The 23,685-nt window shown below is 52.9% G+C and overlaps 12 protein-coding genes and 3 non-coding genes across 15 annotated transcripts; 8 read left to right on the forward strand and 7 right to left on the reverse strand.

Moving 5' to 3' along the window:
* Positions 1-143: 143 nt before the first annotated feature.
* V2A60_007107 (uncharacterized protein) lies at positions 144-1,460 on the reverse strand (the record flags this gene model as incomplete). Its single annotated transcript, XM_083258396.1, has 1 exon — positions 144-1,460. The coding sequence occupies one exon, from the start codon at positions 1,458-1,460 to the stop codon at positions 144-146; it is 1,317 nt and encodes a 438-aa protein (XP_083114522.1).
* An 888-nt stretch (positions 1,461-2,348) lies between these two features.
* On the forward strand, positions 2,349-2,449 carry V2A60_007108. The gene has a single exon. It is a non-coding gene; the product is annotated as a tRNA-Leu (tRNA).
* A 97-nt stretch (positions 2,450-2,546) lies between these two features.
* On the forward strand, positions 2,547-2,647 carry V2A60_007109. Its single transcript has one exon. It is a non-coding gene; the product is annotated as a tRNA-Leu (tRNA).
* Positions 2,648-2,741: 94 nt separating this feature from the next.
* Positions 2,742-2,839, forward strand: V2A60_007110. The gene has a single exon. It is a non-coding gene; the product is annotated as a tRNA-Leu (tRNA).
* Positions 2,840-3,266: 427 nt separating this feature from the next.
* Positions 3,267-4,800, reverse strand: V2A60_007111 (protein kinase regulatory subunit ATG17; the record flags this gene model as incomplete). The annotated part of the gene is made up of 2 exons (XM_083258397.1): positions 3,267-4,232; positions 4,279-4,800. 2 exons carry the CDS (start codon positions 4,798-4,800, stop codon positions 3,267-3,269), a joined length of 1,488 nt encoding a protein of 495 aa, XP_083114523.1.
* A 539-nt stretch (positions 4,801-5,339) lies between these two features.
* V2A60_007112 (uncharacterized protein) lies at positions 5,340-5,798 on the forward strand (the record flags this gene model as incomplete). Its single annotated transcript, XM_083258398.1, has 1 exon — positions 5,340-5,798. The coding sequence occupies one exon, from the start codon at positions 5,340-5,342 to the stop codon at positions 5,796-5,798; it is 459 nt and encodes a 152-aa protein (XP_083114524.1).
* A 1,234-nt stretch (positions 5,799-7,032) lies between these two features.
* On the reverse strand, positions 7,033-8,299 carry V2A60_007113 (high-affinity nickel-transport protein-domain-containing protein; the record flags this gene model as incomplete). The annotated part of the gene is made up of 2 exons (XM_083258399.1): positions 7,033-7,466; positions 7,519-8,299. 2 exons carry the CDS (start codon positions 8,297-8,299, stop codon positions 7,033-7,035), a joined length of 1,215 nt encoding a protein of 404 aa, XP_083114525.1.
* A 1,570-nt stretch (positions 8,300-9,869) lies between these two features.
* On the forward strand, positions 9,870-12,243 carry V2A60_007114 (uncharacterized protein; the record flags this gene model as incomplete). The annotated part of the gene is made up of 5 exons (XM_083258400.1): positions 9,870-11,147; positions 11,200-11,323; positions 11,385-11,685; positions 11,766-11,960; positions 12,051-12,243. The coding sequence occupies 5 exons, from the start codon at positions 9,870-9,872 to the stop codon at positions 12,241-12,243; spliced, it is 2,091 nt and encodes a 696-aa protein (XP_083114526.1).
* Positions 12,244-12,317: 74 nt separating this feature from the next.
* On the reverse strand, positions 12,318-12,799 carry V2A60_007115 (Dabb family protein; the record flags this gene model as incomplete). Its single annotated transcript, XM_083258401.1, has 3 exons — positions 12,318-12,417; positions 12,497-12,725; positions 12,781-12,799. The coding sequence occupies 3 exons, from the start codon at positions 12,797-12,799 to the stop codon at positions 12,318-12,320; spliced, it is 348 nt and encodes a 115-aa protein (XP_083114527.1).
* Positions 12,800-13,704: 905 nt separating this feature from the next.
* On the forward strand, positions 13,705-15,517 carry V2A60_007116 (nucleobase cation symporter-1 family protein; the record flags this gene model as incomplete). The annotated part of the gene is made up of 3 exons (XM_083258402.1): positions 13,705-13,791; positions 13,894-14,203; positions 14,271-15,517. The coding sequence occupies 3 exons, from the start codon at positions 13,705-13,707 to the stop codon at positions 15,515-15,517; spliced, it is 1,644 nt and encodes a 547-aa protein (XP_083114528.1).
* An 80-nt stretch (positions 15,518-15,597) lies between these two features.
* Positions 15,598-16,674, reverse strand: V2A60_007117 (Malate/L-lactate dehydrogenase; the record flags this gene model as incomplete). Its single annotated transcript, XM_083258403.1, has 1 exon — positions 15,598-16,674. One exon carries the CDS (start codon positions 16,672-16,674, stop codon positions 15,598-15,600), a length of 1,077 nt encoding a protein of 358 aa, XP_083114529.1.
* A 280-nt stretch (positions 16,675-16,954) lies between these two features.
* V2A60_007118 (transcription factor domain-containing protein) lies at positions 16,955-19,209 on the forward strand (the record flags this gene model as incomplete). Its single annotated transcript, XM_083258404.1, has 4 exons — positions 16,955-17,056; positions 17,106-17,200; positions 17,250-17,418; positions 18,292-19,209. 4 exons carry the CDS (start codon positions 16,955-16,957, stop codon positions 19,207-19,209), a joined length of 1,284 nt encoding a protein of 427 aa, XP_083114530.1.
* Positions 19,210-20,078: 869 nt separating this feature from the next.
* Positions 20,079-21,857, reverse strand: V2A60_007119 (dihydroxy-acid/6-phosphogluconate dehydratase; the record flags this gene model as incomplete). Its single annotated transcript, XM_083258405.1, has 4 exons — positions 20,079-20,090; positions 20,147-20,709; positions 20,805-21,177; positions 21,228-21,857. 4 exons carry the CDS (start codon positions 21,855-21,857, stop codon positions 20,079-20,081), a joined length of 1,578 nt encoding a protein of 525 aa, XP_083114531.1.
* A 124-nt stretch (positions 21,858-21,981) lies between these two features.
* Positions 21,982-22,941, forward strand: V2A60_007120 (SDR family NAD(P)-dependent oxidoreductase; the record flags this gene model as incomplete). Its single annotated transcript, XM_083258406.1, has 1 exon — positions 21,982-22,941. One exon carries the CDS (start codon positions 21,982-21,984, stop codon positions 22,939-22,941), a length of 960 nt encoding a protein of 319 aa, XP_083114532.1.
* A 141-nt stretch (positions 22,942-23,082) lies between these two features.
* Positions 23,083-23,616, reverse strand: V2A60_007121 (HotDog domain-containing protein; the record flags this gene model as incomplete). Its single annotated transcript, XM_083258407.1, has 1 exon — positions 23,083-23,616. The coding sequence occupies one exon, from the start codon at positions 23,614-23,616 to the stop codon at positions 23,083-23,085; it is 534 nt and encodes a 177-aa protein (XP_083114533.1).
* Positions 23,617-23,685: the final 69 nt, after the last annotated feature.

The following is a 23,685-nucleotide window of genomic DNA, read 5'->3' on the forward strand; positions in this document are numbered from 1 at the left end:
AAAGGAATAAGAATAGATTGTATGGACGTAAAGATGCGGTGGCATTCGTCCGTGATGCGCCCCGATGCAAAAAACGCCCTTTGAATGCCGCAAAATGCCATAAAGTCGTGAAAAAAAAAAGTTTGGGGTGTAAGTTCAGTTATTTACCCACCTATTAAGATCATGGGCCTATTCTTCATGTGTTCGAGCTCGCCGATACCTGCGTGCTTGGCCTTTTTGCGCTTGACGGCCATGCCAATGACATCCAGCAGCTCGGCCTCGTTCGGCGCCATGCCGAGCGGCGTATCGGGTGAGGCCAGTCCCTGTCGGCGCTCCATTTCAATCTGCTTCATGGCTTCGTAGGCCTGTTCATCGATGGGCTCCCCGCCGTTGGACTGTCGCAGAATGTCCCGTAGCGACACCTCGGCGTTGCCAAATAGGCACACCTTGAGGTTGCCGTCGCCCGTGATGCGCAGGCGGTTGCAGGTACCGCAAAAGTTGTGCGTCATGCTCGTAATGAAGCCGATACGGCCGGCGAACCCAGGCACATGCCACGTCTTGCTGGTATCATTCTTGTGGTCCTGCACCTTTTGCAGCGTGGGGTGCTGGAGGCGAATCATGTCGAGCATCTCGTTGTAGCTGAGCATCTTGCGCTTGTTCCACTTGTTGCCGTCAAAGGGCATGTACTCGATGAAGCGGATCTCAATGTCATTATCCCTGGTGAGGTTGACAAAGGGGAGCACCTCGCGATCGTTGACGCCGCGCATGACGACGCAGTTGACCTTGAGCTTGATGCCGGCGCCGGCCCTGTTCATCTCCAAGACACGGTCGATGCTGCGCTGGACAGCGTCGAAGCCCTTGCGGCGCGTCATGATCTGGAACTGCCAGGGGTCGAGCGTGTCGAGACTCAGGTTGATGCCCGTGAGGCCGGCCTCGACCATGCTATCGAGCTTACGGTGCAGGGAGATGCCGTTGGTGGTGAGGCACAGCTCCTTGAGGCCGTGCGCCCGGAGCGCGCCGATCTGATGCATGAGCGGCACAATGTCGCGGCGGACGGTGGGCTCCCCGCCCGTGAGGCGGATCTTGGTGACGCCCTGCGAGACGAAGACGGACGACAGCATAACAATCTCGGGCGTTGTGAGAAGCTCGCGGCTCGGCGAGAGCGGGACGCCCTCCTCTGGCATGCAGTACACGCAGCGCAGGTTGCAACGCTCCGTGACGGAGATGCGGAGGTAATCATGCTGGCGGTGGAAGGTGTCCGTGAGGAAGTCTGAAAAGGGCTTGGCATCCCGCAGACGCTGGCGGCGAGCCGAGGGTTCTGGCGTGGCTACATCTGCAGAACCGCTGGGCTCGCTCTGCTGCGCGGCGGCCGTGGTCAGCCGTCTTGCGTTGCAGGAGACGGTCTTTGTGAAGTTGCGCGGCTGGAGCGAGCGAGCAACGCGGGGTGCCTGCTGCGGCAACTGTCGCAGCAGACGCTGCATCGTGGCCAGTGTGGAGCGACGACGACGAACGAGCACGCCCGCAGTTCGGATGCTTGCAGTGGGAAGGTTATGCAAGAGACACCATGCTGCAGAATCTCCTCTCAGGTTATTGTGAATGGAGTAACAAAGTCGGTTGGGAAAACGTTGCATCAAAGTACAATCACGACAAGGCTGGAGCTGTTCGCCACTTTCGGAGGGCGTGCCTGCGAGCGATTACTCAGCGTTAATCGCTGTCTTTATAGTGGCTCGTCGGCGCGCCTTTATGAAGTATACCGGCCATCTCCGCCGACGACCGCCGCACCTGGCAGTAGCTAATCTGCTGGTTGCATATTCGGGATGTGCATTAGATGCAAGTGTGTAGTTTACAGATTTATCGCTGTATGAATCTTCGGTCTTGGGTTTCCATGTTACAGTGTTGCTGACTGAGCTGCGGTGAATGGTTTGTTGCTGTCAACATAGTTGGATGGCTGCTGTTGGGGATGATCAATGTCATGCAATATTATCACAACGTCAACGAACCTTGGTCAAGCATGATTTAAATAGATAACGGTTCCCGTCAATATCAAATGGCCACCAATCATGTAGGCTCCGTTTTTCAAGACAAACATTGAAAATCGCTTGCAGGTATAGGGTAGTTAAGCCTACCAGGGAAGGGCCAGAACTCGACGCACAAAACACCAACTGCTAAAAAGCTTCACCACACAGCCATGCCCGCCACAAAGACACCAGCACAAACGTGTTTCCGCCTGAAACAGCCCGGGAAGAATAGAGAAACGGATCTCAAGATCCACACTGGCGTGAAATGCTCCCGAGGAGCCCCTGCCCAGCTGCGAACCCTTCTTAGGTGCAAATATCTCCGCCCCATCTCCATCGTCAAGTAAGACCCACGGCAAGATGGCCGAGTATGGTTATGGCGCCAGGTTAAGGTCACCTTAACACCTCAATTCCTGGTGGAGCAATCCTCCTGGGTTCAAATCCCAGTCTTGTCATATCTTTTTGCCCTTTCCTCTTTTCTTTTCTCTCCAGTCACCGGGAGACCCTTTTCTATCACTTTGTGTCGCTCCCTCGACAACAATCCAACACACGGGCAAGATGGCCGAGTATGGTTATGGCGCCAGGTTAAGGCTACCTTAACACCTCAATTCCTGGTGGAGCAATCCTCCTGGGTTCAAATCCCAGTCTTGTCATTATATTTTTGCCGTTTTCCTCTCTTTTATGAAGTTTCTTCGAGCACATCCTTCTTGTACAAGTTTTGTCTCGCCGGTTCAACATCCGAAGCCGGGCAAGATGGCCGAGCATGGTTCATGGCGCTACGTTCAGGTCCAAATACCTCAATCGTAGTGGAGCAATCCTCCTGGGTTCAAATCCCAGTCTTGTCAGATATTATCTTTTTGTTTCTATATCGAGTTTTTGTCCAATGCTGTGATTCTTCCTCACAGCCCTCGCCTTTTTGCCCTTTGTGGGGTATCAGCCAGAACCGAGAAGAGACGCCGACAGATGAGCGAAACGAGAGAGACAAGGGTAAAAGCTCATCGGGTGTAACTTTATTTGCTATTGCAGCCATATCTGTATGTACCAATCTGTGTCTATCTTTTAAAAAAAATTGTCTCCCAGACGCCGATAAACAAAACCTCGCTATCACGCCTACCTGCCTAACGACAGGCAAATGGCGAATGAAATAAATCAAGTGTTCCCAACATCCTGTGTACTGCTGCTCGGTTGTCCCACTCTTAACCGGCCCCGTTGTCATTTGTTCTGTGGCCAATCAACAATCTTCAGCCGGCGTTTCCTTTAAAAATATTCGCTTCAGCTCAAACTCTCCTCGACAGCTTCAACGGCTTGGCCGTCAACAACATCGACATCCTCTTCCACCATTTGGAGTACTTTCCATCGCTGTGGCATGGCCTGCATTCCTGGCCATAAATCAGTCGGCAGGTATTCGCCCACGTCTTGCCGAAATGCTTCACGGGATGCTCGGTCAGCAGTCAGTAGCTTGTCCACATTGTCTTGTGCCATGCGCCAGATGTTTTGCACGCGATCCTCGACAGCTTTCCGACGCTCCACTTCCAAAATCAACGTGTCGTATGCACTCGCGTAGCCGTCGTAGAAGCCTTTCATCACCTTCATCTCGGCCAACCTGTCAAAGACAGTCTCCTTTTCCAGCTCCCACCGCGTTTTAAAGTCTTGTTCTGCGGCGAGATAATCGTGCAGACGATCGCCAATACTTCCCAGTATTGTAAAAGCCTCCAGCATGGCAATGTAGGACTTCTCCGCCTCCGCATTTCGCTCCTCGAGAGCCTTGTAGTCCTGTTCCATGGCCACAAGACGCTCCTGGATTTCTTGGACGACGTCGCTGACCTCGCCGGCATCTTGCACCACGACGCGGAGCATCTCTGCCCGGTCGCCATCTGTCGTTGGCTCCAAATCTGACGTATTGGATTCTTGCTCGGCAATGACACCTGATATGGATACGCCATCGCTGCCCTGTATCTGGTTCACCTCGGCAGCTCGGCGGCGAGCAAGGTCTGCACCGCCTTCTGTTGTCCGAATAGCCGTGACGCACATGTCAAAGTGGTTGGTCAAAGACGCCAGCAGCTGAGCCATCGCAGTTGAATTTTCAACTAGGCCCATCATTATATCCATCGTGAGCGCTTGCGACTCGTGCTCCTCGTCATCTGATTCCAGTGTTTGTGAGTCGACGATTATCTTTTTGAGGTCGCGAATATCGTTGTCGAATCGAAGGAGGTCGCCATCAAAGGATTGCTGAATGGCCTGCAAACTGTTAGCTCAAAGCCAACACCAAACTCGCGCCACATACCTGAAGCTCCTCTATGCTCTTCTTCATTGCGTCTCTCATCATGTTGACGCTTTCTTCATCGACAAAGTCCAGTAAATTCTTCCGTTCCTCGTCCTTTGGACGTAACTGGCTGCTGACTTGGGCCGACCGAAGAAATTCTATTGTTCGGCCGAGCTCATTGTCGACGCTGTCCATGGACTTGACGAGGACCCTGAAATCTCTCTTGCCCCAATCGTATGTGGCCTGGAGGCTGCGACGCACCTTGACCAAGATAGCGGCTTGGTCTAGAGTAGCTCCGCGAAGAAACCCGGCCTGAGCGCTCAGCAGCGCAGCTTCCTCCTGTGCCGTTCGGGCCGATGTAGCTATTTCGTTGGCGCGGAGAACATGATTCATCGACGAAAGCGATCTCTTTGCAGCGAGTAAGTGAGTTACCAGCGTCTCGAGGGGGATGCTGTGCGCTGTGGAAGCTCCTTGGTCGGATCGTTTCAGTGACCCTGATGAGGAACCCGGACTGCGACGGGTAGAGGCTGCTGGAGACGCCATTCTATGCCGATTCTTGGTAAAGTATATGATTTGGGAAATACGACGATGAGAAGCGCACAAAGCTACATGATAGCAGTCGCTATAATGTGCCGATGGCAGATGTTGGAAGAAGAAGCAACACTGGGTCGATAACGAGCGCGATAAGCCTAGATTGTAGCGTCATCGGCCAGGGTCCGCACTGCTAGCGTTGGCTGCGTCGCCGCTATGACACTTTTGCACCACGATCACCAACACAACTCATGAATGCATATGACGCTGGTGTAAGTGGCATAGGGAAAATGGTGGAGTAGTCGCCATCAGGAAAACGACAATGGTGACTGTCAATTCGATGCATGGCCGGTTGAAAGTGCTCCCCTCTTCTCCGGAGCGCCTTCCTGATTGGCCTTCTGCAACACACCAATAACCTCCTAGGCAGCCAATGCACCATGGGCTTCTTTCACACTGCATCTCCTTTGACAATCAACATCCCATATTATTCCAATATTATCGGCTATGTGGCCTATTTAAGCGCCTATTTATACCATTTCCTAGAAACCACCATGGATAGCCTATCAGAACACGAGGGAGCCCCTCATGATGAGCCCGCCGAAGCGCCAACTTTTACTCCTGATGACTCACAGTCAACGTCCAGCCAAGCTCAAGATGAGCCTCGAGTAGTCATTGAGGACCAAGCGGAAAGCGAGATTTTGACACCAGAGGATCCACAAACGCCATCGTACACCTTTGACACCCAGGCTGCATTGTTGGCCAGGCCTCCTTCGCCCATTGAAGAAGTTGACGAAGAATTGTATGCTGATGGGACAAAACGCATTGATAACAATGCTTCCAAGGAATCCTCGGGACCTAGCTGCGATTCATCACCCGAGAGAATCATTGAATCGATGGCTCCGCGAAAACCCCGTCCTCCTCAGCCGATTTGGCGCACCACAACGCGACGCTGCCGCCGGAGATCTACTGGTGGGATGGCGGAGGAGATTTTCGCCAAAAGAGCAAAGTAGGAACAATATGCCGACGTATGGAGCCAACGGGCTGCTTCTCTCACGAGTGGTAGTCGAGGCCTCTCGCCAGAAGACATTCTAGTGGATATGAGACGCCCTCATCATAGACGCCTCGCCGGATTGCGCCCTGAAACTTGGTACCTATTGGGCGATAACCCCAATATGGAGTCGATTGGACACCCCGAGCACCTTACAAAACCCCCAACAAGTGACGCAATGTCTTCAACAAGTGCAGGTATGCCTACAACAAATACTAGTATGCATACAACAAATACTGGTATGCCTTCCAATAGAGCGCGGTCACCAGCACCACCAGCGCCACCAGCTCGAAGGTTCTCCGAGTACAGGGGACTGAATTATACCTCTACTGTTGGCTAGGAATCCGGCGAAGAGAGCTCAGAACGGCCACGAGACTTGGAACTGGGTGAGGTATCCGGTAATCGATCTGAGAGAGTAAGAGCCTTCATCACGCCTGTTTTGCCAAGTGGCTACAGAAACTGATTGGGCAATAGCAGCATAGCAAACCCGACCCTGCCGAGGAAAGACGAGATGACCTTCGTCAGGCAACCTATTTAAGCCGACAAGCTTTGCAACGTCAAAACCAAACCGCTGCCGCAAATTCTGACGGGCCGACGTTTCCGCTGCCAATAGCAGTCACGCATACGCATGCTGTAGGGTACATCGGTCAAACGGGAACGAGCAAGGCGGATAGGTTTGCTGCTTTTCGTCGCGCCAGAGTTCCCGAAGTACAAGGGCTCGCCCCCGTCGCCATGGCTTATAACGCCAGAGTCAGTGAACAAGAAGAAGAAAATATGAGGAGAGCAGACCACGCGAGTTCTCAACTCCCCAGACTCCCCGAGAAATCGTCTTTATTGGGTAACATCACTGATTGGTTTAAATCACTTCGTGGACCAAACGAAGACAAAGGTGTCTGGCTCTGCTCGCTTTGCAGAGCATACCTGGACGTTTTGACTCCTCTTCCACAAGACAGAGCAAACATTGAGGGTATGCACCAAAGACTTGGCATTTGGCCGCCATTCAGACGAATGCCAAAAGTCAAGTTGAAAGTGCGAAAATGTGCGAGGTGTCATCAAAGTACCTTTGCTACATTGTATGCCCGTTTCGAAGCCGAGTAAAAAGCTGGCAGCAAAGAAGAGTGAAGGACGAAGATTTATCGGCTTGATTTGGTAGCTATTAGCTAAGCGATAGTGATTTTAAATAGCGATGAGATTTATCAGTCCATCAAATGGCGTGGCGTTGCTTCATTTTGCGAAAGTGGTGTCTCAGGATCCTCGACATCTCTCAGCCCAGCGTCTGCAGAAGCTGCCAGACCCTGTTGCTTACGATCCATGCGCCGTCTCCAAGGTCTATATACGAGGATGGATCCAAGCCCTACAACCACAAATACGCCGACAATACTACCGCCGACGATCTCAAAATGATCACCTATAGCGGAGACGCCGTCCCAAAAGCTTCCTTCCGGCTCGGCAACGTTTTGGACGAGGGACAGCACCTGAATAATTCCAATGAAAGCCGCCACGAAGACGGTTATGCCTGTCAGTACGATGGAGTAGTATAGGATAGCCACAACGTCTCGCGAGAATGCCTTAGACATGTACAGAGCCATCATCAGCGCGCCGTCTGTAGTATCCAGTAGACACATGCCAGCTGTGCAACAGTTAGTTCGCGCCGTCCTTGGTTTAAGGAACTTTGAACTCACAGGTGAATAAGATGGGGAAAATGAGAATGAGCCAGATGCTGGTACCCTGAACAGCTTGAATACTGGCAATTCCGAGAATGGCAATTTCGGAGCTCGTATCAAAACCAAGACCGAACACGACGCCCAGAGGGTACATTTTCCAAGGTCGATCAATAGCCTTGAACAGGAAGCCCAGGACCCTCGCCATGAGCCCGCCGCCCTCGAGGTTAAACTGCCCACTTGCGGTCGCCTCGGCGTCATACTCAGTCACCATTCTACCGTCACCGCCGTTCTCCTCGATGCGGCGCCGCTCCGCCAGCACCTCGCGCAGGCGCCGGACGAGCTTGTACAGCACCCAGCCGTTGCCGATGCACAGGACGATGAGGAAGGCGGCGCTGACGGAGGTGCCGACAATGTTGCCGACGCGGGCGAAGCCGTCGAAGCGGTCGCGCAGCGCGCCGCTCGTCGCCGCCACGACGATGCAGGTGACGAGGACAATGGTGCTGTGGCCGAGCGAGAAGAAGGTGCCCACGGTCGCGGGCCGCTGGCCCGACGCGATGAGCCGCCGCGTCATCAGGTCAATGGCCGAGATGTGGTCGGCGTCGAGCGCGTGCCGCAGCCCGAGCGAGTACGACAGCGCCGCGGGCGAGATGAGCTTCGGGTGGAAGTGCAGCACGACGCCGCAGGCGGCCCAGACGACGGCGTTGACGGCGACGAGCACCGCGATGGCGAGGATGCTGTTGTTGGGGACGCCGCGCAGGAACTTGGGCTTCGGGGGAAGCCTGACGTTGAGCCTCGCCATGTTTTGACGACTGATGCACGCTGTGCGCCGTTGCTGCTTGCGGTCGTGCGGTGATTGCGACTGAAGCCCAACTTACACGAGGCAGAACGGTGGGCCACGGGCGGGAAACTTTATAGCCCGCCTTTTGGGTAGAGCATAGGGCTTATTGGATCCCCAACGTCTGATGGTCTCGCCCAAAGTATTGAGAGAAATTAGAGATGCGCCTAATGTCACATGGACTCGAGTTTTGGCGTTGAGGGGTGGCTTGCGATGGACGCCTCCGGTTGCGGTCCCGCGGGGCAGCTAGATGTCACGCTGCTAGGCTTTGTGGTCTGGTCTCTCTACTCAGTACCACATCGATCCAGCAGGTCTATCCGGCAGGGAAAAAAAAAGGAACAGCCGCACTGTACGGAACAGTGAGCTAGTTTTTTTTGGGATCGTCGCTGAAGCAAGTCGGAAGCCCCCGCGCTCGTGCAGCTCCATCTGGGCGGTCCGGACTCTTTGATAAGGGTTACCTCGCTGAGACATGGAGAAGAAACTGCAGGCTTGTGAAGAAGAGACTTGATAGCTAGGTGCCAAGTAGTTAGTCAACGGGTACTTATCGTTAGCCGACTTAGGGGGTCCCGCAGGTACATTTGGCCGGCGTATGCCGATACTTTGCTAGCTCTTGAGGCCACAAGTTTATTAGGATTTGCACTGGAGGGTCTGCTTTGGCTAGGTGTAAAGGTGTTTCCCCTCTCGTGCTTGACCCATCTGCAGAGAGCGAACGTCGTTGATAAGATCCAGGCATATATGTGTATCAGGTCCCAGTGTACTAACTAGAGGGAAATGCTTGGCAGCCGATATAGGCATCAAGGTAAAGTGCGAAATAGTAACTATGGGGATCGCTGATAAGGATTGGGACCCAAGTAATAAACTTTGAATTCGCCGAATGGTAGCTGGCGCGTATCCAAGCAGCGCGACGCCGAAGTTGCTCGCCGACCGGCTCTCATGCTCCGAACGGACACGGCTGCCCAATGACAACTTGTAGAATTGCAACCACAGTATTGCAGAAAAACCATTTAAGACGGCTCTGCCGACTCGCAGGCTGAGACTAATAAGGGATATGTACGGAGTAGAGAGCATTGTGTCGCCAAGAAACAGTGCTGATCCTGCGAATTCCTACGACGCTTGCTGCATGCACCAGCAAACCATGTGAGGCTCAGAAAAATCACGATGCAGAGACCAAGGCCAATGGGAAATCTTGTAATAAGCCTCCCTTAAAGAGACTTGATAATGTTGCTGAGGTATTAATTGGCTGCTAACAACGAGGCTGCCCAGGGGTAGGTCCGCGTGACGGATCTCCACGTGAGGAACTGAGATGCCAAATTGGGTAAATTCTGGTTTCAATTCAATTATCCAACATCATCGAACTTAGAGGAGACTCCAATCTTCTAGAGCTCCAGATTCGAAGACGAAGCAAAACAAAACAAAACAAAACAGAATTGCCAGAATAGTCAGAATTAAGCAAGATAAACCGAAAGAACACGAGGTCTCAACCCAATTACTGCACGAATACAATTACATTTAAGCCTTACTTACGCCCTACAAAATGACTGGTCTGCCTCAAACCCTTTTGCGCGTTCCGTCCAAGAACGATCTCGTCCAAATTCAGAAACAGCTTATTGATGGCAGACAAAAGCTCATTGAAGCCATAATGGAAACCGTGAACCTCGAGGATGCCACCTTTGACAGCGTATATGCACCTGTGCTTAGATACGACGACAACTCCCTCAACGAAATGAACATGAACATGACGCTCAACTTTGCCTCACCGGATGCTGAGGTTCAGTCAGAGGCCGAGACGGCAAAGAAGCAATGGTCTGAGCATTACACATGGGCGCAAGGACAGGAAAAATATATCCAATTGACCATGGCAGCCAGCGAGCACACGGACAGTCTTGACCCGGAGAGCAAGAGGCGCCTGGACAAGAGGGTTGAGTACCTGAAGCGACTGGGCCACGGAAGCCTAGACGCAAAAACGCGAAAAGCCTACCTCGACACTCGGAAAGAGATCAATAATCTCTGCCAAGAGATGAATCGCAACATTCGTCTGTACGACGGTGGCAATTTGTCTTTTACGGATGACGAGTTGGAGGGTTTAGAGCAAGAGGATGTGGAAAAATATGAAAAGCACAACTCTGGCAAACGGCTTGTACCATTGAATCGAACAGAGTTCACAAAGATCATTACGTCTGCCTCCAACTTCAAGACGAGAAAAACGTTTCATGACGCATGGACATCGAGGCTCCCAGAGAATGTGCCTTTATTTCGAAAGCTCATTCTCCTTCGCGACGAGAATGCACGCAGGATTGGCTTCAAAAGTGACGCCGATCTTTGTCTGGCTGGCAGAATGGCCAAGTCTACCGAGTGGGCAGAAGAGCTCCTTCAAGATCTCGCAATCCGGCTGCGGGAGCCTGGTCGAGAGGTATTTCGTGCGTCCGAAGTCATCAAGGCAAGGCTTATGAAAGAAGAAAGCGAATCGGTGGATGTCAACGCAGGAACTGCTGTCCAGAACTGGGAACTGGGATATCTCAAAAGGATCGAAGCTAAAGAACACAAGGTCGATCATCAGGCTATCAGTACCTATCTCCCCTTCAAGCAGACGACCGCGGCGATACTGCGAAACATTACCAAATACTTACAATTACGCTTAGAACCGGTAGCAAAGGAAGATTTGGTGGGATGTGTGTGGTCTGACTGTGTCGACGTATGGGCTGTTTGGGATGAAGGCGAGGAGAACAAAGGGCAATTCGTCGGCTACTTTTACAGCGATTTGCTCGATCGACCAAACAAGTACAAACATAATCAAACTGTTGAGCTCCAAGGAGTAAGTTTTGCCGGGAAAGTTTCTTTGTCTAGTACTGATCCGAATGTGTAAGAGCTTCTTGAGAGAGGATGGATCACGACAGTATCCAGCAGCCATTCTCATGTGTAGTTTCTCGCCCGCTGTGGTCGACGGCTGCAAGCTACTGAAGCACGCCAACATCATCACAATGTATCATGGTGAGTTTTCTTCTGGAGACGGAGTTGTGGGAGCGGATTTCTAAACCATCTCATCGGGCAGAGCTCGGACATGCACTTCACGTTTTGCTGGCACGCACCAGATGGGGTGACAGCCACGGCTACCGGGTGTGTCTCGAATTCGGGGAAGGCATCGGCACATGCATGGAGAACTATGCGTGGCTGCAGGACGAGCTCCAAAGTATCAGCTGCCACTACGTGTACACTGGTGACTCGTACAAGCAGGCGTGGATGGAGCGCCATCCCGATCAAGACTTGCCGCCGCGCGAGCTGCCCGCCGATTTAATCAGCGGGATGATTCATCGTCGGGCCAGGAACAGGATAACTTATTGTCTCAATCAGATGTGAGAGTTGCTTCCCCAGAAAGCGCTGCGACGAAAAGTCTCGCTCTTCCTCTTTACTAATGGCGGTGTTGCGTCCCCAGCGCGGACGCATCCTTTGATATGGCCGTTCACGACCCAAAGTCGCACCGAGATCTCGAGGCTCTCGACGAGACAAGGCTGTACCAGGATCTAGAGGCGCAGTCGACTTTCACGCCCGCAGACAGATTGTCGTATCCGCAGGCGGCCTTTTCGCATCTCGTGTCTGGCTACAACTCTGGCTACTACGCCTACGTCTGGTATGTCACATCTGAGCACTTGCAACCTGTTTCGCATTTGCGCTAAAAATTTCCCTTCTTCAACAATTTTTTTGTTTCTCCACTGTCCAGCTCCAATGTATTTGGTGAAGAGATATTCCAGTCCAACTTTGCTGCGGATCCGACCAGCACTGTAGCTTGGAATCGATTCCGCCGCCAACTTCTCGAACATGGGGGGAGCAGGGATCAGACGCAGGTCCTGGAGGAGTTTCTGGGACGACCTCCCACAACTGCATCCTTGCTGAAAAGTCTCGGAATCGAGTAGTTGGCCGATTTGATGAGAGACAGGGGGCTCGAGGCAAGGGCAATGACGGCGACTAGCTTTACACCTTTCGCACTCTATAGCCATCCAAGACAGACTTGCTCATCCTCCGAGGCCACCTCAAAGTCAAATCTCGTGACATCCTCCTTGAATGGCCAGAGATATGTGCTTGTGACTCTGTAGTTCTCAGAAAACAACAAAAAAGTCAGAAATCGAAAGTGCCTTTGCGGGAAATCACCTCGGTGAGGCCACTGACCTGCGGTGTTCACTGCTCGCCTGGTATTCCGTCAAGGCTGCATAGTCCTTGTGATAGCTGACCAGGGCATAGTGGTAGCCCTTGCTGCGCTCGATAGGGTCGGTGACCGATGGCCCACCGACAATCAGACGCTTGTTCAGGACGGATGGTAGGTCTCGCAGCTGTTTCAATTCTCGGACAAATGTAGCCTTGAGGCCGTCCGGGGCGTCGGGCCTAAACTTGAACAGCACTACAACTCTCGGATCAGCATTCTGTCTCTTTTTGCAAGGTGCTGGTTAGCGTACCGATGTGTACGATAGTCATGATGGTAATGTGTATATGAATCTCAGTTGGGGTTACATTTTGCGATTGTTTACATTCATCGCCGCAATTTATTGGAAAGCTCCATGCTGGCCGTCGGACTTGTCCCGCGACGGCCCAGGCGGGAAGCATCCGCGTGGCGGATATCTAGTTAACTACGGAGTACTCAGTACGGAGTAGAACCCACACAACTTGGAAAACCAGATGGTAGATCGCCCGCAAAGGTGGCCAAAATAATTGCGGATCTCGAGCGGCAAAAGCCCACCGGCCGGAGGCGTTCGATGGCCATGGTGCCATGGTCGTTTGGCTTCTCACCAGTAGCCCTTCATTGCCCATACGAGCTGCCAGAAGCAGTTACGAGAAAACTCGACAAAGAGCTGCGCGTGGGTGGGTTTCCTCCAGCGGCTGGTCTGCGCAGCAATCCGGACTCAACTAGTCAACCCATGCTCAGCTATGATCTGTGAATCCTGTGTGGCTTGGACTGGGGCTGTCTCGGAAGCTGATATAGATGTGATCTAGTTCCACCACTGTCGAGGCAAGTCCCTCGCAGCCTTTGTTAGTTATCTGCTTCAAGTTCTCGAGTCGCGCATGCAGCAGAGGCTTGGTACCTGCGCCTATCTATACCTGCCACCGTTGATCAACAAACTGACCGCACACACACTATATAACAAGGCAGGGCTCCTTATCTATCACGCTGCTGGAAATACTATAGTTGGAGGGTCGCGCACTAGTACGAGACCGGGGCAGATAATCCCCCCCCACCACACCATCTTGTTCCTTTACCAGGATGGATTTGTGGCAAGATTTCATAAGGGAAGAGCAGGCTCTCCTCCTCATACACTTTCTCTTCACACAGCCTGTGCTCTGGCAGCCGTTGTTCTCAAACACAAATTCAAACTCTCGCAAGTATGGTCCGCATACCCGTGATGGTCTCGCGGCTCGCTGGCAAGCTTGCCGTCGATGAGGAACCCGGGGTCTCTGGGGTGCAACTCATGGTATGAGAAAGTCTTTTAGCATGAATGAAAAGAACCTCCCGACGATTGGGGCAATGGCGGCAATCTCTTGCAGTCGCTAACTTATTCGTGTCGCGTGAAAAGCTGTCGAGCGACGACTTGCAACCAGTTCCCAAGAGCCAGCGCAAATGGACGAGCTGGAACTTTGTGGGTTTCTGGATCGCGGACGCCTTCAACATTGCCACCTGGATGATTGCCTCCTCCATGATTGTTGGCGGACTCTCGTGGTGGCAGGCGTGGCTGGCCGTCTGGCTGGGTTATGGCTCTACGGCCGTCTTCATCGTCCTCACTGGCCGCATCGGCGCCGTGTACCACATTAGCTTCCCCGTCATGGGTCGTGCCTCGTTCGGGATCTGGGGAAGCCTGTGGCCTGTATTCAACCGTGTCGTTATGGGTACGTAGCCCGGCACGCGCAGGCCCAATCATCCTGACTAACACCGCGCGATGCTTCCGTTTTTTAGCCTGTGTCTGGTACGGTATCAATTGTTATATCGGCGGACATGCCGTCTACCTCATGATTCACGCCATATGGACATCATGGGATCGCGAAAAGATCCACAACACGCTTGGTGGCGGAACCACCACTGCCGATTTCGCGTCCTTTATCATATTCTGGCTTTGCTCTCTGCCGGCGCTCTGGTTCCCGGTATACAAGATCCGCCACCTCTTTACATTCAAAGCCTGGATCGTCCCGCCGGCGGCCATTGCCTACCTCATCTGGGTCGCGGTGAAAGCTGGCGGCATGGGCCCGGTTGTGTCGCGCCGGGGAAAGCTACAAGGCAGCGAGCTGGCGTGGGCGTTCATCAAGGGGCTCATGTCGTGCATTGCCAACTTCGCGACTGTCATCATCAACGACTCGGATTTTACCAGATTTGCCCGCAAGCCCCAAGACGCGCTGTGGTCCCAGCTCATCAGCCTGCCAATCTCCTTTGCGTTCACCTCTCTGGTTGGCATACTTGTGTCTTCCGCTTCGGCTGTCATCTATGGCGAGCCAATCTGGGATCCTCTTCATCTGCTGGAGAGACTTTTCGAAGGTGCTAGCTCAGCCGAACGCTTTGGAATTTTCGTCATCGCCTTTGCCTTTGCCTTGGCGCAGCTGGGCACCAATATTGCGGCGAATTCGGTGTCGGCTGGCACCGACATGACTGCACTGCTGCCGAGGTATCTTAATATTCGACGTGGTAGCTATATCTGTGCTGCCGTCGGCCTTTCAATATGTCCCTGGGTTCTGCTCAAAGATTCCAACACGTTTCTGACATACTTGTCCGCCTATGCCATCTTCCTAAGCGCCATGGCTGGTGTCATTACGACCGATTATTATTTTGTTCGCAAAGGATACCTCAATGTTCCGGAGCTGTACACTGCGCGTAAAACTGGACCATACTTCTACTCCTTTGGAATCCATTGGCGTGCATATGCTGCTTATATTGCGGGTATCCTCATCAATGTTGTTGGCTTTGCTGGCGAAGTCGGCGCCACTGTGCCGATTGGCGCTGTCTATATTTTCAACGTCAACTTTTTTGGCGGCTTCATCATTTCTTCGGTAGCTTATTGGCTGCTGTGTAGGCTTTCTCCCATTCCGGCAACGAAGAAACAGTGGTCGGAAGTGCTTGAGAGTGACTCTGAAAGTGATTTACCAACTGTGGCACGGTCTAACTCGGATGAAAAGGGTACAGTGAGCATGGAGCAGAGCAATGCATTATATTGACCAAATACTGTTGACAATCAAAAAAAGCCTTTGAAATTATACACAGAGACGTATTGAACATGAAATTGCCACAGTCATTACTAAATAGTAGCCATTGGTGCCGCTGATACCTTCGCTGCCTCTGCGTTCAATGCATCAATCTCGGCCTGAACAAGTGGAATACCCGTCTTTTCACGCTCTCTTTGCGCCAATTGCTCCAACTCACCAGGAAAATAGATGCGATCAACACCGGCAGCCTTCTCGGACCCCGTGATTCTGTCGTATAGATATTGGATGCGCCCGCGAAAGTCTTGCAGGCTCATGAACAGATCAGGTTTGATGGCCAGCAGGAAGTGACCGACGTCGGCCGGCTTGGAGGGATCGTAGGGGCCTGTTACATGTCCCGCAAAGGCCGAACCGGACAGGACGCCCGAGAAGACGTCCATCATGATTGCGAGGCCAGACCCTTTCGGACCGCCCATCGGTAGCATGACGCCGCCTAAAGCGGCTTCGGGGTCGTCTGTCTGGCGTCCCTCCGCATCGAGCGCCCAGTCCGTCGGGATCTTTTCGCCGCGCCGCTTGGCCTTGTAGATTTTACCCCGGGCGGCCACGGATGGAGCCATGTCCAAGATGAAGTTGGACGACGAGTCCGTTCCTGGCGCACCGCATGCAATGGGCGAAACGCCAATGAGCTTGCTCTGACCACCCCAAGGCGCAAGAGCTGGACTGGAGTTGGTAAAGACCAGACTCATCATGTCGGCGTCCAGTGCTTGCTGCACAATCCAGGCGCTCATACCAAAATGATTGGAATGCTTGATGCTTGCCATGCCTATGCCGTATAGCTTGGCCGACTCAATGCATGCAGCCATTCCCATGTGTGCGGCCAGGAAGCCAAATCCATTGTGTCCATCGACTTGGGCCACTACAGGCGTGACTTGATTGAGAGTCGGAGTTGCCATGTGGTCGAGGACGCCTTGTCTTATGCGTTCCATGTAAGATGGGATTCGATTCATACCATGGGTGTCAACGCCACGCAGATCTGCCGCAATGAGACCCTTGGCCACTATTGTGGCATTCGCCGCTGGTACGCCGTTGCCTTTCAGGATGTCTTCTACGAGACGTTGAGCTTCGCTTGCAGCGACATGTCGCTGTTCTTGTGCCGGTTGTTCGGAATCCATGTTTTTTTTGCAGCTCAGAACAAATATGTAAATTGTATAGTTTACCAGTGTTTTGTGACTGTGTGTTCCATCACACCTGGATGATGAAGCATGTTTTAAAGCTTTCGTATAGCGGCCAATCTCCGCCACGCCGGTGGGGACGGGCGGGAAAATTCCGACACCTTTAAGATGCTGGCGGCGTTTCTCCGTGGTCACCGTCGGACAAATCCCTTTTGCAAGAAATTCGCTTCTTTGAGCTATACTAGTAATTTTTGCTGCTCTTGTATCGATCTAGAAAATTATGCCTGAAGAACAGGGCACGTCTCGCAGGCGGGCTGACCCCGAGCGTCGACAGGCTCGGGGCAAGCTTGCCTGTCTGCGGTGTCAGCGGCGAAAGATTCGCGTAAGTGCGGCCATGTTAGCCATGTACTATGCATTACTAACCTTCACAGTGTGACGGTGACTTGCCGGCATGCAAGAATTGCCGGAATGTTGGCGCCGCCTGTACCGATGGCCTCAGTGCGCGTTTGAAGGACTTGCCCCGGGCGTGAGTGAGAATCTTACTGCGCAGCATGAAGGAAGCTAACAATTGCCAGGGAGATTTCAAGCCTCAAGGCTCGTATTGCCTGGTTAGAATCCATTATCCGACAGAGATGCCCGGACATAGATCTGGAAAATGGACAACCGCCGCAGGACATTGACCCGGCTATGCTGGAAGTGTCCACACTGGAGCCAGATACCGGCATCACTACGAATATTCAGGATGTGACTCGGGTGATGCCAGAGCCTCAACAAAGCACCCAACCTACCCAGATAGCTAGACCCGCCTTGGAGCAAGCTTTGGGCGGGAATAACGCATCTGCCCACGAGATCGGGATGTTGTCGCTTGGTGCCAGTCAAGACTCGCGATATATTGGCCCATCAAGCGGCTACTTTCTCGCGCGCGTAATGTTGAGCAAGAGTAATAGTTCCATCGGCGACACCGATGTGAGAGGTAGTAGCACTGATATTCTAGGAGAGCTCATACAGTCTTGCACTGGCCCTCTTCCTCTACCGCCAAAGCAGTTGGCCCACCGTCTCTGCGATGCCTACTTTGAGTTTATTCATCCACAGTATCCCGTTTTGCATCACCAAACGACCTTGGATGCAGTGGAGCATGTGTACCAAAACGAAAACGTGTCTCCAGTCATCTCATTTCAAGTATTCATGGTTCTTGCGATTGGCGCGACGGCATTATCTATGCGCTCAAAAGCCCGCCTGCCAAGCGATTCATATTGCCTAGCAGCATTGGAGGTATTTTCGCGGCTGAATATTGAAAACTCCATACAAGGACTTCAGTGTTTGTTGCTGCTTTTCATATTCGCTTTGCATAACCCCTGCACAAGATTCAACGTATGGTATCTGAACTACCAATGCTTGGCCGCCGTGCTGGATTTGGGGTTGCAGAGAAACATTACAGTCGATTCTGGAATTTCGCTTCTCGAACAAGAAATGAGAACTAGAATATTTTGGGTCTGTCTCCTACTGGACAGGACGATCTGCACAATAATGGGTCGACCTATTGGTCTTCGCGATGAAGCGTGTGAGCTACGGGTGAGTGTATAAGTGCCGCTTCGGAGGCCAAGCTGACTTTGACAGTTGCCACAGGAAATCGAAGACTCCATGTTGACTGGAGCAACTCGGCACGCCTCGTCAAGCGCAAAATCTCTCGGCATCTCGTATTCGGTTCATCTGTTTCGCGCGACAAAGATCAATTCCGAAATCAAGTACGTCGCCAATAGCATTGTCCAAGAGGCTCCGAGATACGCGTATCCGCCACAAACTGATATACACGGCTGGCAAAATAATGTGCTGCGGCAACTAGACGAATGGCTAGCAGATATTCCATCGGGAAGCCAGGACTCGAATCAATTCATGCCTCTTGTGTGCCAACTCCGCTACCATGGACTCTGCCTACTTCTCCTCAGACCGAGCCCTGCCATTCCCAAACCCACTGTCGCCGCATTGGTGCGATGCCACAAGAGCGCCACCGAGAGCATCAAGATTCTTGACCAAATGTATCGAAAGAACTTTCTCATTCATAACTGGATCAGCCTACACGGACTGGTTCTCTCCGTGCTGACGCTTCTGTATTGCGTCAAAGCAGAGCCCGAGGTGGCGCGGGCCATGCAGACCGACGTGCTCACGGAAACGATCAGCTCAGCGCTGGGAATATTAAGCGCCACGGGAGAGCACTGGGCGGCGGCGAAAAAGTGCCGCGATATCCTCGAGGACCTGGCCAAGTCCACCATTCAGTGGCTTCGAAGTCAGTCAGCGCCGGTAAGCGATCAGCCAGTCCACGGGCGCTCGAGGTCGAGTCGCACTCAGGCGCGAAGATCAAGTGAAGAAGCACACGCTGGGCGTGAGAGTGTGGATATGCTATTCCTTGATACGGTGGAGATGGATAGTATGCTGATGCCTTTTGACGGCTTGTTTGCTGAAAGTGACTCTGTCAATATTGATGTAATGATGCAGAGTCTCTTTCAAGATTTCATACCTACGACAACTACCCTATAGAAGAGTCGTACTGAATGTCAGACGACTTCAAAAAGTTTAAGACTGTGGAAATGAAGCCATATCCAGGAACCAAAAACGACGACCCGTGACCATGATAGTTAGCCTCGCTTGTTTACGATATTTCAAACTGAATAGAAAACACTAAAGTAGGGAAGACAAGGACGACAAGGATGAATAAAAAGTGAAGTAAATGAAATGTCCTTTTTAATCTACTATCCGCTCGTATTGGAGTGGCGGTGGCATGTTCTTCTCATGAGGCTTGCGAAGGTTACTTCGTTTTGCTGCGTCAAAGTCACTCGGGCACTTTTTGTTGCAACATTTTAGGTTACCGCTTCATGGGCGTCTAACTATGATAGATGACGGTGCGAAAAGATGCTTCAGCCTTTACTTTAATCCTTCACAACAGCTATCAAACTGTAGCGCGAAACTTTCTCTCAAAAGGATCCTCTGAGGATGGCATAAGGCGATCCGGCGAGATCTTAGGAATACACTTCTAAAGGTTTTCAGTAATTTCATGGTTTTAAGAAACCAGATCGCACACTACTACAAACGACCCTATACTACCGTTGCCAGAGACAAGCCAGTGTTTCCAGTGGCAAGACGGGGCAGCAAAGAGTCCAAGTCCCATCAAGATATCGCCTTCGGAACCGATGTTAGGAACCGATTTTGTATAATTCTGCAAAGCGGATCTAGCAGATATAGACCCATTCTAACCATTCAAAGCCGGACCAGAAGCTGTGAGGAAATCAAAATCTGCACCAAGCTGCGCTTGATTTACCGATCGCAGATAGAGACCTCTGTATCCACGCGTCTCATGCCTTGTATGCCAAGGTGCTGTGCCGTCTTCTTTCAATACCCTTGTCCGCTCTTCAATCCTCACGCTAATTTCCTCATCAGGTATTTCAACTTCAAGCAGTCGCTTCTCAACATCACATACGATCCAGTCGCCGGTGCGGACAATCCCCAGCACAGATGACGGATCAGCGGCTTCGGGAGAAATGTGCAGCGCAATGGTGCCCCCCGCCGTTCCGCTCATCCGGCCGTCAGATAGTCGCAACATGTCCGAGACACCCTTTTCTGCCAGCTTGCGGGGAATCGGGATCATGCCCGCTTCGGGCATGCCTGGGTTGCCGACAGGTCCGATGTTTTGGAGGACCAAAACGCTGTCCGCTCCGACGTCGAGGTCCGGGTCATCTAAGCGCTGGGCAAGATCGGCAGAGCCTGCAAAGACGACGGCTCTGCCACGATGTTTCAAAAGCCGGCGATCCTTTGACGCGCTAGCTTTCATGACAGCGCCGCCAGATGCCAAGTTTCCCCTCAGGACAACGAGAGAGGAAGCAGGATAGAGAGGCTCGGCAAACGGTTGGATGCAGCTGAGATCCCGGGGGACAGAGAGCGGCGTGATTCTGGCAAGCTCCTCCCCTAGAGTTTTCCCAGTGTAGGTTCTCGCCTCAAGGTAAAGTAATGGCTTGAGTTGGTGAAGAAGGGCGAGCATACCGCCTGCAACCGAAATGATTAGTTATAAAAGGAAGTGCTATGGTGGCCAGCTGAGGGGTACTTGCCAGAATTGTGAAAATCAGTCATGTAATTCTCACCACTTGGTTTCAGATCAACCAATAGAGGCGTTCTTCGCCCAATCTCATCTATTGTGTCCAGCGTGATTGTCCCAGCTACCGAGGGATGCCGCCCAATAATAGCCATGAGATGCACCACCGCGTTGGTTGACCCGCCAATGGCTTGCAGTATCGTGATGCCATTCAGAAATGATTCCCGAGAGAGCACAGCTTGCGGAGTCAAATTGGCCTCTTTTCTGCATGCAGCAACGGCGTATTTGCCCGTTTCTTCCGCGATGCGCAGGCGTGATGACGAGACCGCCGGGGCTGAGGCACCTGCAAAAGGCATGAGACCCATGGCTACCAGAATGCATGCCATTGTACTTGCGGTACCCATGACACCACACGTACCGGCCTACATATACCTGGTCAGCGGACTGTCATTTTCAACACGACTCGACGTACCGTAGGTGCAAGTTCGTCGTTAATCGCCGAAATATCCTCAATGTCAATCGTCCCGGCCCGAAACTTGGCCCAGTTGTTTCGACAGTCGGTACAGGCACCGATGCGCACACCGCGATGGCTGCCCGGCATCATTGGCCCAGTGACCAGGTGCAGTATAGGCTTATTCGCCGAGATGCCCCCCATGAGCTGCGCGGGTGTCGTCTTGTCGCAGCCGCCAATGAGCACCACGGCGTCGCAGGGCTGGGCGCGTATCATCTCTTCCGTGTCCATGCTCATGAGGTTCCGGAGGTACATGCTCGTCGGGCTGGAAAACGACTCGTGAAGGCTGATGGTCGGAAAGTCCATCGCAAGACCGCCAGCCAGCTGCACGCCCCGCTTCACGGCGTCGACGAGCTGCGGCACGTTGGCGTGGCACGGGTTGAAGCTGCTGTACGTGTTGACGATGCCGATGATGGGACGAGAGAGCGCGTCTTCACTGTATCCGAGAGCCTTGATAAATACTTTACGCAGGAACAATGAGAAATGGGCATCCCCGTACGAGGTGAGGCCCCGTCGGAGGCCGGCACTACTGCCTTCTCGGATCGGCGTGCTCAGATCATAGTCTGAATTGGCAGCGTTGTTGGAGCTCATATCGAAAGATGGATATTGAAGCTCATTCGCATCGCGGTGGTCAAGAGATGTGTTGGAAATATATGTCCTCTGATTGATGGAAGCTGCCCGATGTCGTCATGCCAGCTCCAGCGCCGATGCGGAAATGCTCCGTCGCGGCGCGGATATTAGCCGAACGCTGGTTTTTGGTATGTATAAGATCCTTCCCAGAGGCCGTGTTTGTGCAAAAATTCCATTTGCAATCTACCGCAGCATTGTCAAGAAGATTGGAAGCAAGATGTTCAGTCTCTCAGGGAAAATCGCAGTCGTCATTGGCCTGGGTCAAACACATTCCGCGCCAGACTCGGACTGCTGGGGAATCGGTGCTGCCTGCGCTGTGCAACTCGCGCGACAAGGCGCCATCATATTTGGAGGAAATCGAACAATTGCATCAACGGAAAAGACTCAAAAAGCTATTTCGGATATTGGTGGCCAATGCTTTGTCCAGGAGACAGACGCCACCTCTTCTACATCGGTCAAGTCCCTGGTCGACGCTTGTCTTGCTCGGCATGGACGCATAGACATACTCATCGCCAACGTGGGATACTCCCAGCCGGGCAACGCGGCAACAATGGCCGAAGATGTCTGGGACGCGCAAATCAATATCAACCTCAAAACGGTCTACCTCGCATGCCACCATGTGCTCCCTGTCATGGAAGCGCAGCCCGACGGCGGCGCCATCGTCTGTGTTTCCAGCATTGCCGGTCTGCGCTACATCGGCAAAGATCAGATTGCGTACAACACTGCCAAGGCGGGCCTGATGCAGTTTGTGAAAGCGACTGCCGTCACCTTTGCGCAAAAGGGCGTCCGCTTGAACTCGGTAGTCCCCGGATTGGTCGAGACGCCGTATACAAGGACCATGGCAGAGAGATACCCGCCGCCTGACGGGGGTGGCTACGAAGAGCTTCGAAAACTTCGCGATGCTCAGGTACCAACTGGCCGCATGGGTTCTGCGTGGGATGTAGCTAATGCTACTGTATTCTTAGTGTCCGATGAAGCTAGATACATCACAGGGCAAGAGTTGGTCGTGGATGGTGGCATCACCAGCTCAACAGGCAGAACTTGATTGGGTCTTATTTGTACAAAAAAACATCATGCTGCCTCATCCAATTGTGCATTCACATCTATCCGTGCTTTCATCATGATAAAAAAACCGCCAAAAAATGTGCTTCTAACAAAAGTCCGCCCTTCGATACCCGGATGATGGTTAAACAGGGGTACTCACCCCCGTAGACGGATTCTTGGCCGACGCTCGCACAAACTTGGTGTGCTGGGCCAGCGTCACTGGCGTTCTTGCTCCGTCCGGCCCGATCTTGTCGATGCGGACCGTGACAAAGGCCAGGCTGCCGCCCACCTTTTCCGACGTCGCGGTGATCTCCAGCTCGTCGCCGCCGACGGCCGTGCCCAGGTAGCTGAGATGCATGTCGGCGCTGGCGCCCGTGGTGTCGCGCAGGTCCCACGAGGCAATGGCCATGCCGGTGGTCATGTCGACGATGGTGGCGGACACGGCGCCGTGCAGGCCCCCGCGGCTGTTGACGTGCACGGCGTCGAGCACCAGGCGGCAGACGACCCGGCCCTGCGAGGCCGCGTGCAGCGTCAGCGTCGGCAGGATGGTGCCGTAGATGGGGCTGCGTCGCTTGAGGGCATCCAGGACGGCCTGGACGTGCTGGGTCCGGATAGCGTCCGAGACGGTCGCACCAGCTCCTGCCGGGGCGGGCAGCTGTGCCTCCATGGGGGCCATGATGGGGGGGTTATGTCAGCTGAGGCTGGGTGGTAGCGCTTTGTGATTGTGATAATTGCGGCGTGTGAT

Source organism: Cordyceps javanica, chromosome 4, assembly GCF_051103115.1.
Source record: "Cordyceps javanica chromosome 4, complete sequence".
In the NCBI taxonomy this organism is placed as follows: Eukaryota; Fungi; Ascomycota; class Sordariomycetes; order Hypocreales; family Cordycipitaceae; genus Cordyceps; species Cordyceps javanica.